Below are 12,381 nucleotides of genomic sequence, written 5' to 3'. Positions count from 1 at the left end.
CTCTCTCTCCTAAGTAGGGATGGTTACAGTGTTCACTGAGAACTTCTGGGAAATAGGCACACAAGCAGTGTTCAGATTAAGTGTTTGTTATACGCTCTTTTTACTTAGCAACAATTTTAGATTTACAGAAAAGTTGCAAAAATAGTACAGAGAGTTCATGTATGCCCTTGGTTGGGCTTCCTGTAATGTTAACAGTTTACATAACCACAGTAAAATTATCAAAACTGGGAAATTAACATTGGTGCAATACTACTCACCACAGATCTTAAGATTTCACCAATTTTAACCCCTAATGTTCTTTTTCTGCTTCAGGACCCACTCCAGTGTCCCACATTGTATTTAGTTATTGTGTTTTCTCCATCCCCTCCAGTCTGGGACAGTTCCTGTTATTTTCCTGTCTTCCATGACCTTGACACTTCTGATGAGTATTTGATAAGCTATTTTTATAAAATGCCTCTCAATTTTGATTTATCAGCTGTTTTCTCCTGATGAGATTGAGGTTATGCATTTTTTGATAAAGAATACCACAGAAGAGGTCTTCAGTACTTCATATCTGGGGTACATGATCCATCTCCTGCAGGTGATATTATCCTTCCTCACTTGGTTATGGTGGCCTCTGTTGGGTTCCTCCACTGTATTTTATTTGTATTACTATTTTTCCTTCGTAATTGAGAGAGATCTTTGATAGTATGTAAGTATCTGTTTCTCCTAAAACTTTTGCTCACTGGTTTAGCATCCATCAGCCAATCTTGCCTGAAACAGTTATTCTTGTGGTGTTTGTCTAATGATGATTTTGTATGTCTTTCTTTCCTTCTACATTTATTACTTAGAATTGTTCCGTAAGGAAAACCTGTCCTTTCTCCCCCACGTATGTATTCAGTTACTTATTTCAATATGGACTCAGTGACGTTCATTTTGTTCTGTGAGTTACAGCACTGCATTGCTTATTTTGTCGCTCAAATGATTCCAGCTGTAGGCGTTAGGAGCTTCTTTGGGTTGGGCTCTGTGCACCCAGACACACCTGTAGTTGTTTATTCAGACCTAGCGTACACACCGAATCATGACAGCATTGCTAAGTCAGACCCTGGGAGAAACATTTACTACCTGGAGTACAGCATTTGTGTAAAGTTCTTTTTGTCTTTATCCTTAGAGTGTGCAGTCAGAATATCATTCTCTAAACTTACTTAGGTTCTGTCTTTTATTCCTGATCGCCTTCAGTGTGGTTGTGTTATGTATTTGTAATAGAGCTGTTTCCCATCTCTTAGGGATCCCTCTCCTGTGGTCCAGTGTGACGATCTGTTTTGTCCAGTTGTTTAGTTGAAGTGGGGAGGGTAAATCCAGTCCCTCTTATTTCATCATGGCTGGAAACAGAAGCCTTCTTTAATTTTGGATTTTTAGTGAAGTTGACCAGGTCTTTTTGAACTATCTAGATTGTGTCTTTAACCCTACTGTGCGCACAGTAAAGCACTTGGCCATTTTCTCAACTCTTCCATTGTTTAACCTAACATCCATATAGATGGAGGTGCCCAGGGAGAGGAATGATTTTCCATGCTACCAGCTAGAAATACAGATACATCAGACAAAATCTAGCCAGGGCAAAATTGTCAACTCTTAGATACGTGTCACAGCTACAGGAACAAGTGTTAAAGAGTTTGTCCCACTTTCCTACCTCTGCAGAAGGGAAAAACCCATCGTAATTACTGGGACATCTTTTACCCAGACCCAAGGTGCAGAAAAGAAAACCATTAGGGGAGAAAGCGCCATGGTGTGTATACCTCTTGACTTTGGCATTCCCAAGAGAACTGTGAACTTCCTAAGTACATGAACTTGAGAAATAACACTTTGTCTTGCTAGGTACATGTGTCTGTTAGGGTGGTGAGTGTGAGAAAATGGAGGAGAAAAGGCAGAGGGCTTCCCCTGCTCAGCCCACGCCTCCTGTTGCAGTTGAGCCTCAAAGAATATGTTGCAAAGAATGGTTCCTGCTGACCCCAGTGGGGTCCCAGGTTAATGAAGGTACCTGGGTTAATGAAGAAGGAGCTGACCAGAAGATGATGCAGGGAGGCCCGCAGGCCAAGGGTGGAAAGGGTGACTCAAAAGGGTGAGCGGAGGGCGAGTCTGAGAGCAGCAGAGATGCCCACTCTTCTCCCTAACCAGTGACTGGCTGTCCCCAGTATAGGGTTCACAGGCTTGGGCTGGGCCCCACTCATCTCCTGTAACCGCGCCTTTCCCACCTGGCCTGGTCCCCGGTCACTGGCTCTTTACTCTGGCCTGCAGCCCCTCACACACTCCTCCACCCAGCCCTCAAGGCTTCTTACACTGCAGCTGAGCCAGGCGCACCAGGCCCCATACGTGTGGTTCCTGTGTCACAGCATTCACGTTACTTAGATCTGGACGTTCCTCACTAGATCCACCATCTGAAGCGCAGGACCTGCCTTGTTTATGCAGCACAGTCTTGCACACAGTTGGGACTCAGATGTTTCTTAAATGAATAAAGTGAGAGGCCAGGCCACCCGCTGGGGTGTATCTTCCTAAGGTCTGGGAAGAGGGGCTACTCAAGAGCGCATGTGGCCTCCGCCACTGTCTGACACAGACCCCTATCAGGACACTTGGGACCCCCAGGTTGTAGGCATGCTGGCCCTGAGTGCCTTCCCAACCACCTGGCTGTCAGCTGCTGCCTGTTCTCTGAGCCGACAGCAGGTGGCCCTGTTCCCTTTCATTCAGCAGAGGGAAGTGTTGAGTCAGCCCACATGGACTGACCACAGAATCCTTCACGAGGCACTCTGCTACGTGTATGAAGCTTCAGCCACAGAGATGTGAGTTGCTCTTGGGGTAGTGATTCTTCCTCCTCCCTAGGGCAGTGGCTGATTCCTTAGCGTGAGCATAAGTTTACTCAGTTGCTCAGAGTTCTTGGAAGAGTTTGTTACAAGAAGGAACCACTGCAAGGTGAATTCCAGCCACCAGAAGAGCTTAGAGAGCCCAGGTCAGCTCAGCTATGCTGGGCTGATGCTTCCCAGGTCAGGTCTGAGCAAGCAAGCTGGGGAAATCTGTGCTTCCTCAGGCTTCCCGGGTCTCTCATGGGTCACCCTAGGGAGCCCTTTCTCTTTCTACACAAGTTCAGAGTCAGAATGAGGCCTTCCCAGCCTCCTCTGCCTCTCACCACCCATTCTCGGCAGCAAGTCCACCAGGGCCACCTTTCTGTCCCCCCAAAGAGCCCTCTTCCCTCCAGCCCCAGGACCTTCGTGCACCTCCTCCCCTGCGCCCGCACCCTGTTCCTCATCTTGTCTTTCCAGTTCCTCATTGGACCTATGGGTCCTTTTTTGGTTACTCTGAGTCTCCTCAGGCCCCGGGGCTGGTTTTGTCCTCTCAGGATCCCCAGTGCCTGCACCTTGGCCTTTTGCAGAGCACACCCGTGAGGTAGGAGTGGGCGGTTGTAACCCAGGGAGAGGAGGAGGGATGGTGCCCGGGTTGACATGGAGATGCCCTGTCTAGAAGAGCCGCCCTAGTTAAACAAGTGTCTGTTTGTCAAACACTTGAGGAGCGTTCCCCGGAGCCCGAGTGTGCGCTCGCCCGGGAAAGATCCCGGCCCCGCGCTCGCTCCGCGCTCTCAGGGCTACTCGCCGAGGGCCGGGTCGCCTCGCAGGTTCAGCCTCTGCCCCGGCGCCCCAGTGGCAGGTGCTGGCCAGCCCGGCTCCCCCGCTGTCGGCCCTCCCTTTGGGTCCCGGCGCCCCCGCCCCCCATCCCCGGCGGGCCGCACTGCCGCCGCCTCCCTCCCGCCCGCTCCGCTCCCGCCCCCGCCCCCGGCGCGCCGCCCGGCGGGCTCAGTCCTCGGCGGGGCGCGCGACGGGCGGACTCGGCTGCGGACATGGCCCGGGGCCTGCGCGGCCTCCCGCGGCGCGGCCTCTGGCTGCTCCTGGGTGAGTAGGGCGGGGGTCCCGGCCACCCCGGCTCCGGTTCGGGACGGGGCCGCGGGCGGCGCCTCCCTCGGGGGAAGGGGCGGCTTCGGAGGCGTCGTGGGCTCTGGAGGGGCGGGCGCTTCCCCCCCAACCCCGGCCCCACGGGAGCTCTCGGCTCAGGAGGAAACAGCGGCCGCGCGGCCCCCTTCCCGCACCTCTGCTCCCGGCTCTGCCCTGCGGGTGCGGCCGTTTCAGGGTTTCGGAATCAGACCACGGGCCATTGACCTAGAAACTCAGTTAAAACTGAGAATCTGACTGTCACAGGCAGCAGTTGCTGATCTGCCAGTAAAGCCTCCTTTGCAGATGTTCTCTGTTCTCTTCGGGGACATCGCCACAGCTTGTTGATGTTTGTTGTTGACTTGTCACTTCTGGCTAATAGAAGTTCAAAGAGGGACCCTTGGTGAGGGGGCGGGACGCGCTCGGCTTTCTGTTTTGAGGGACTAGATGGAAACCCCGTGGTGACAGGAACCTGCACCAGCCTTAGCAAAATTTCACGAGAAATTGTCATCTTCACTTCCCTGTCCAAAATGTTCTCACAAAATGCTGAGAAACCTTCCTAAACTGCTTTAACTGCTGGACTCATTTCGTGTATTTAGTTAGTTACCTTTTAATAAAAACTAAATAGGTCTTTTAAAGTGAAAGAATCCAGTGGCCCCGGGAAACCTGTGTCCTGGCTGCCGCACAGATGACGCTGGTCTGAAGCACCTGCTGCGAGGTGCCTCTCGGTGAAGGGGTGACACCACACTGCCTTGTAGCTGCTGGAGAAGCAGCTTGGGGCCGTGGGGCTTGTCTGGGACGAGAGGGGCTGCAATTCCGATCTCCCTATTCGCACACCTCGCCAAGGACTGTTGGATCTGCCTAAAACCCTTAGTATCTGCTTCAGTAGAGTGTAATCTGAAAGCTGATCTTGCCACCTAAGTGTTTTGGCTGAAGCTATGTGAAAAGCCCAGTCTTATAATAACATTATTCTCTTCTTTTGCATTAGGATCTATGGGCTTGATGTGGAACTCACTGTTTTAGTTTCCTAAGAAATGAACATTTATGTTTTAGCAAGTTAGAGAGCCGTGTTGGCTCATTTCTTAAACATAAATAAATAAATGTTCTTTACAGCTGTCCAGAAACTGCACCCTCTAAAGCTTGTATAAATAAAACACTATTTCACGGTCACATATAAAGACCTTCCTTGCTTACCAAGAAAATAATACATGTTCTGGTGGAAGTTTAAAATCCTAGAATCTTAGCATTATTCTGAGAGGTCTGGCTAATGTTACATCTTGGAAAAAGAAACACAGCTTTATGAGGTTATCCGTTAATTAGTGTCATTGGAGCCCAGCGGTAATTAGAAGAATTACAGGAGCACACAGTTTTCTTCCCAAGTGGTGACGTGAGCTAGATCTCCATGGTGATGAAGATTTTGCTACCCAGAAAAGCAAGGTGGCATTTCTTGTTTTTCATCAATCAGAAACGAAGGGCGTTTCCAGAGGACCCAGAGTTAGTCTATGATGACTTCATTGTAAGCTCCTGTTTTTATGAGTCCACCTTTACTCAGGAGGGCTGGCTGACACTGTCCTCTATGAACTCATCTGTCATCTGTCCTGGGAAACACGCACCTTCCCTGGCATGCTGGGGGCGGTTGGGGTTTTTCTTGCAAGGCTGCTATATTTATTGAAATATGTGGCTCTGTATAAATGCAAGTATAACTGTTTGGAACCGACCGGGGCGTCACAGGAAATGCAGTCGATGTGACAACTGCAGGTTACCGTGCTGTTTGACGTCTGGAGGCGGTTCTAATCCTGGAGTCCAAATCGGAAGGATTCTTTTTGCTAATCGACCTGGTGTGTTTGTTTATTACCCTCTCTATTCTATTTAGGTGCAGGGAGAAGTTTCTGGGTTTTGTCTTACTTCCATAGGTGCATGCCAGTCGGTGTGCGTAGTGTCAGTCCCAGGCCAGGGCTGTTGAGAGATGTTTATGCCCTCATTGGAAGTGGTGGTAGCAACACGTCAAGGAAATGTTGTAGGTGGAATCCTTACTTAAGGCAAACAGCTAGTTCGGAAAGTCTGTTCCTCCTGATTTTTTTCTCCCAGGATGAAGCAGTTTCACAGCTTCTACTCAGACGTGCTGTCTGGCAGAGTGTGCGATGTGGGCGCCCCATGCGGTGTGAAGATGCTGAGCTACCGACCGTGCAGCCCCGCGGGTTTGCCCACCAGCATCCCACTCCTTCGGGCACAGAGCCCGTCTTTCCCAAGGTCCACCTGGCACGGAGGGCTCCCCACTCAGAGGGCCCCGGCCCCAGCCCGCCCCCCCAGGCTCATCTCAGGGAGGAGCACGGGACCCAGACTGAGCAATCCGTCTTCTCCTGGAGCCTTCTCACTCTCTCCTCTCGGCTGGATGTGAGTGCCGGGTGCCAGATCGCATCCCAGGAACCTCGGGGGACTGGGCGTAGGGCACCTGTCCAAGCTGACAGAGGCAGGCAGGACCTCTTCTCACTGAGCCTGACTGAGCCTAGATTGAGCCCCGAGAGGTGAACTTTTCAATCCTGTAACCCCATCACATCTGAGCCAGCCGTGTCCCTTGCAGAACAGTGCCTGATAGGTGGCAGAGGCTCACGGGACTCTGAGAAGGGCACACGCCTGAGGGCTGTGGGATCCCTGCCCAAGAGCCTCTTGCTCTGCTGGGGACTCCGGGAAGACCCGAGGAGGAGACGCTGCAGCCTTAGGAGGGGTGAAGGGGAGATGGGGCGGCTGCTCTGGCCTTAGCGCCTATCCTGGCCCTGTGCCCGCCCGCCCCTGGCTCTTCACTTTCTTCCTGGCAGATGGAGAAAACCACGATGCTGCTGGGGCTCTGTCCTGTCGCCAGGCCCAGCCACCAGCCCTACACACACACACACACCACACACGGAGCCCCTACAGGGATGTCCTTGGCACCAGCCCTCCCTGCTCCAGGATGGATGACCTTGGGTCTGGGTAACATTTCTAGAGAACGCGTTTGTTCTTAGCGAGGAGGGTTATGTCAACACAGCAGCAAGAGGAGGCTCCCAACCTAAACAAGAACTTATTCTTTGTAACATAATGACGGTATTGTTGTCGGTGGAGAAAGAAGTTTTTTCCCTAAGATTGTTTTATTTTAGTGTTTTCTAAGACATCACTTCAGTCATCGTTCAAAACACAGACGCTAAGCAGCTTCATTCAAGCAGGATCCACTGCCAAGTCCCGGCAGGGGAGCAGGGGACCCCGTGGGCCCGAGCGGCGCATCACAGCCAAGCCGTTCCTATTTATTCCTCATTAGGCCTCACAGTGTCTCCTTTATTTCCCTCCACGATTGCGCCCTCCCTCCCGGGTGCAGTTCCCACGGTCGATTCTGTGGGACCAGAGACCTGGCCCGCATCCCTCTGCCCTCCACGGCCCAGCCGGGCAGTGCCCACCCTGCTCCCTGGGGCTCTGCACCCCGACACCCGACAGGCTCACCGGGAAGGGTTCTCCTGAGCCAGACCTCACCTGAGAGGCCCAAGGGTAGCAGTTTACCCAGCAAATGACTGAATGGTAACGCGTGCCTTACTGTCACAGACTCAGGCCAGTTGTCGGCTGGAATGAAAGCAGTTCATGTATCACATAGCAAATCCATGTTACGGGTAAGAGGCCTGAAAGGCGTAGTCAGGTAACAGAAACTTGGTGACACTGACACCCCAGGTTGGTGCTCTCTGCCTATGCCTGTATTGCCTCCAGAAGATTCCAGGGGCCATTTGCGAGAGGAAGGATGGCTGCGGGCTGGGTGGAGGGACAGATAAGGGAGCATCAGGGAAGCACTAATTTCTCCTGGTAACTTCTACCTGGTACAGAACACAAGTGGGCCCCAGGGTGTCAGGCCTGGAAGGGGCTTCTAGTAGGTAGAAGCCAGGGGTGCCGCTACACAGCCTACTGCTGGGGGCTGCCCGCTGCAGCCCCACACGAAGAAGCGTCCAGCACAAAACGCCCACGGTGCCAAGGCTGAGGAGCCGCGCTCCCGTTGAGCCACGTCTGCGAAGGTGCCATCTGTGCAGAAAGAAGTAAGCCGCGGGCGGCGGGGCCCCAGACCTCAAGCCCCAGGGAGTCGGGAAGAGCGCTTCAGAGCACAAGAACAGTTATGCAAAGGCCTTGGAACTTTCCAGAAGCCTTTGTGATGGAAGCACGAGGGGAAGAGGGCTTTGAGCCAAGCTACAGGAGGACCCGATCCTCCAGGCCAAGGGGAGCAGTTCAGATTTCATTGCGAGGGCAATGGGCAGACCTGGAGGATATTAAAATGTGTGACGAGATGGAACAAATGGTTTAAAGAGCCCTAGGCTGCTGTGCAGGAGCCCAGCGGGAGCTGGGCGGGGGCTGGAGGTGGGAGACAGGGCGAGGGAAGGTGGGGCTGAGCTGGAAGGAGTGGAGAGGCTCCACAGGGTTCCACAGGTGGACAGAGGGCTCGGCCGTGGGAAGGGAGGGAGCAGCGAGGAATGCAGAACAGCTGGGCACCTAGCAGGCAGCGGCCAGAGAGCTGGCGCATCACAGCTGAGGCTTCCAGGAAGTCATAGGCCCCCCGCTTAAATTCAGTGTCAGTGAAGCGACAAATTGTTTTAGTATAAGAGTGTCTCAAGCAATATTTGGGACATACTTATACTAAAAAGAACTCGTTTACCTGCCATTCAAGTTTAACTGGGCGTCCTGTAGTTTTATTTGCTAAAGCTGACGGCCCTATCCACAGCAGCCACATTGGGTGACACGTCCCCTTGGACGCTCAGGGATGGTGGCAAGTAGGCAGGTGTCTGCAGGGCACAGAAGAAGTGTGGCTGGGAGAGACGTCTGGGGCGGCATCCGTGTCAAGATGGTGTGAGAGCCTCGGATAGAAGGGATGGCCCCGGGGGTGTGGATGCGGGTGGGGCGCAGGCTCCCGATGGAGGCCAGGGAGGGGAGGCCGAGGCCGAGGAGAGGCTGAGACAGAGACTGGGGAAGGCAGTTCGCAGGGGCGAGTGTGGAAGAGGTGACAGCTAGTGCAGCCTGGAGAAGGTCAGGTCCTCTGAGAAGGTGCAGAGAGGGCTCACCCAGAGTGCTGCCTACTGAGGGTGTCCTCCCGTGCCGGGGGTTTTAGACATGCAGATCTCTGATTCATCTGGAATGTCTGCTGATTTTCTAGCTAAGTGGCTGTTGGGATTTGAATGGTGATTGCCCTGATTTGTTGACTGATCTGGGAGGATTTTAACAAGACCACCTGTTCAGGAAACAGCAGTCTGTCCTCCACCCCACCCACAGGATTCCTTTTCTCCTGCAGATTACTTCTTCAATTTCTAGAAATCTTGTGGTTTCTGGCTGCTACTATGACTGGGATATCTCCCCCAATTTATCTTCTATCTGGTCGTTGCTGGAACATAAGCTCCTTTTTTGTGCATTTGTTTTACACTTGGCCGTCTTTGTGCACGTGGTTTCTAACGGTGCCAGCTTCTTGTTTTGTTTTCGTTCTTCTCCCCCTTGGCTTTTTCAGATAGATCATTAGATGATCTGTAAGGAAGGGTGTCACCTCCTCCCCACGTTGACACTCTTGGTTCCCCGCTCCAGCTGGGTTGGAGGGTGACTCTCTGCTGAGTAGGGGGTGTGGCCGCAGCTGCCTTCCTTCATTCCTGGCTGAGGGCAACAGTGCCTCAAACCTTCAGTCTTTCTCCTTTGGGCAAGGTGCTTTTTAAATTTTATTTTATGTTTGCTAGAGACGGGGAGGGGAAGGGATAGAGAATGAGTCTTCTTTCCATGGGTGAAATACTCTTTTATGATGTTAAGGAAGAATCATTTCTTCCTTGGCAGTGTGCAGAGCTCTGAGTTCCCTCCTTGAGGGGCGGGCTGCTGGCACTGGTGAAATGGAGCCCCAGGTGGAGAGGGGGTTCGCCAGTGTGAATCTTCCTGCATTTCTGGGATGAATGGAGTGTTCCTTGGGTCCCTGTGCTGGCTTTCAGCAGACTTGGGAGTCTGTTGCCCACTGCTTATTCTGAGTTATGCTTTGCTATTCCTAAGTGAGATTGCTCTGCACTTTCTTTGGTGGGTTTTATTAGCAGCACTGGGGTTTCTTCCCAAAAGAGGTTTGTGAACGTTCATTCTTTCTGTCTGCGTCAGGGCAGTTGGGATGATGTGAATGATCAGCTCCTCCAGGACCTGAAGGACCTTCATTTTCACTTGCAAAACCATCCAGTGGGGCCCTGTTTGGCAGGAAAGATAACTGAGAACGTTTTCAGTGTCTTTCGTGGGTCTTGGTCCTCTTGGGTTTCCTATTTCTCATAGTGATGATGTTTCACATTTTCCTGTGAACTTGTCCATTTTATCCAATATATCATTAATAGAGGCATCTTATTTTTCTATTTCCCACTGTATCTGTGGACATATGTTTGCCATGCCTGGTCTGAATTGGCATTTTCCTGTCATCTCTCGATCAGAAGAGACAGTGATTTATCTCTGTTATTAGACCCCTCCCCTCCCCCCAGAAGAACCAGTTCATTTCCCTTGAATGCCAAATCCATTTGTTTTTGTTCTGTCTTTTTCAGGAATGAAACTTGTTCTTTGGCATCATGGCTGCAGCCCCTGAATTTCTTTCTGTCTTGTGCCCGTTGCTAGTATTTTCTTGATGTTCTGTCTTTGTGGGTTTTATATCTTCTTAAAATATGACTTATTTGGAAGCAAGTTTTTAACAATCCCAGGGACTCAGCCTTTTGGTTTCTCCCCTGACGCTCCGTGGTCAGGAAGCAGTCGTAGGCCACCGCCACGGCTTAGTGCGAGTGAAGGCATCGTTCTGGGCCTTGCAGAATCTCCCTTCTGTAAAAGGCCCCTAAACCCACAAGAAGAGTGTGGAGTTTTGTTTGTTTGTTTGTGTTTTGGCCGTGCTGAGCAGCTTGCAGGATCCTAGTTCCTCAACCGGGGATCAAACCCCGGGCCTTCAGCAGTGCAAGCACCGAGTCCTAACTACTGGACGGCCAGGGAATTTCCGAGTGTGGAGTTTTTATGTGTTGATTCTAGTCATCATCTTAAACTATATTACTTACGTATCCTTACTTATTGTAGTCCCCCAGCTGTGTCAGGGCTTTGAGAACTGTGTTTCAAACCCACGCTGCTTCTCTGATTCACTTTTCTGTCGCTGAGTTCCTGCACGTCTGTGCCACTGGGACAGTGGGGAATTCACACATCTAATCCCTGCCAGTCACATCCACGTGAGGAGTTCTTATAGCATAACCTTCTGTGTCCTCTTTATTGTTGTTTTTTTTGTTTTTTGCGGTACGCGGGCCTCTCACTGTTGTGGCCTCTCCTGTTGCGGAGCACAGGCTCCGGACGCGCAGGCTCAGCGGCCATGGCTCACGGGCCCAGCCGCTCTGCGGCATGTGGGATCTTCCCGGACCGGGGCACGAACCCGCGTCCCCCGCATTGGCAGACGTACTCTCAACCACTGCGCCACCAGGGAAGCCCCTCTTTATTGTTTTTTTAATTTTATTTTTTTTTTACTTTTAATTGTGGTAGAATACATATAAAATTTACCATCTTAACCATTTTAAGATGGTTACAGTTCTGTGGCATTGAGGCTATTCACATTGTCCTGCAATCATTGTCACCACCCACCTCCAGAACTTTTGCATCTTCCCAAAATGTTACTCTACCCACGAAGCACTAACTCCCCATCCCCTTCCCCCAGCCCCTGGCAACCACCTTTCTACTTTCTGTCTCTTTGATTCTGACTACTGTAGGCACCTCACATGCTATGGCATGTGTCACAATTTCCTTCTTTTTTAAGGCTGAATAATATTCCCTCCTATGTATATACCACATTTTGTTTATCCATTCATCTATCGATGACACCTGAATTGCGTCCACCTTCTGGCGATTGTGAATAACGCTGCTATGAACACAGGTGTGCAAGTATCTCTTAGAGACCCTGTTTTCAATTTTCTTGAGTAAATACCCAGAAGTGGAATTGCAGGATCATATGGTAGTTCTATGTTTACTATTTTGAGGAACTGCTCTACTGTTTTCCACAGTAACTGCACCATTTTCCATTCCCACCAGCAGTGCACAAGGGTTCCGAGTCACCACATCCTCACCAGCACTTGTTCTTTCCTGGTTTTTTGACGGTAGCTGTCCTGATGGGTGTGGGATGCCCTTTCTTTCTTTCCAGGTGGAATTTGACTTTGTCAGGGATGATACTGTGCTTTATTACTTTTTGGTCTTACATTTGTCTGACTCCACCGCCCACCTTTTGTGTGTTATTCTGCATCACTTAGGCGTTTGATCTCATTTAGCATCCTATTTTCTCGTGGATTCAGGGCACACATCGACAGGTCCTCCCACATCCAGCACAGAGCAGGCACTTCAAGGAGGGGAGGGAGGAGGGGAAGCAGCATCCCTGGGCCAGAGCAAGGGGACGGTGGGTCTGCAGGCTGACCGCAAG

General features: G+C 51.3%; 1 protein-coding gene across 2 annotated transcripts in view; it reads left to right on the top strand.

The window, feature by feature from the left end:
* Positions 1–3,217: 3,217 nt before the first annotated feature.
* Positions 3,218–12,381, top strand: part of RAMP1 (receptor activity modifying protein 1) — a 50,415-nt gene continuing 41,251 nt past the window's right edge. Inside the window, exon 1 of one of the 2 annotated variants that reach the window (XM_089916150.1) lies at positions 3,218–3,414. Coding sequence is in view for 1 of the 2 variants with exons in the window: in XM_022568093.2 (XP_022423801.1) it covers positions 3,863–3,914 (52 nt within the window). In the remaining variant the exon portion in view is untranslated. Of the gene's footprint in view, positions 3,415–3,445; positions 3,915–12,381 lie in introns of those variants that run through there. The other variant, XM_022568093.2, reaches the window with a different exon arrangement.

The sequence above is a fragment of the Delphinapterus leucas genome, chromosome 8, assembly GCF_059928025.1.
Source record: "Delphinapterus leucas isolate spDelLeu-1000000601 "Yukka" chromosome 8, BTC_Dleu_Yukka2, whole genome shotgun sequence".
NCBI classification, from domain to species: domain Eukaryota; kingdom Metazoa; phylum Chordata; class Mammalia; order Artiodactyla; family Monodontidae; genus Delphinapterus; species Delphinapterus leucas.
This window is presented reverse-complemented; position numbering and strand designations above follow the sequence as displayed.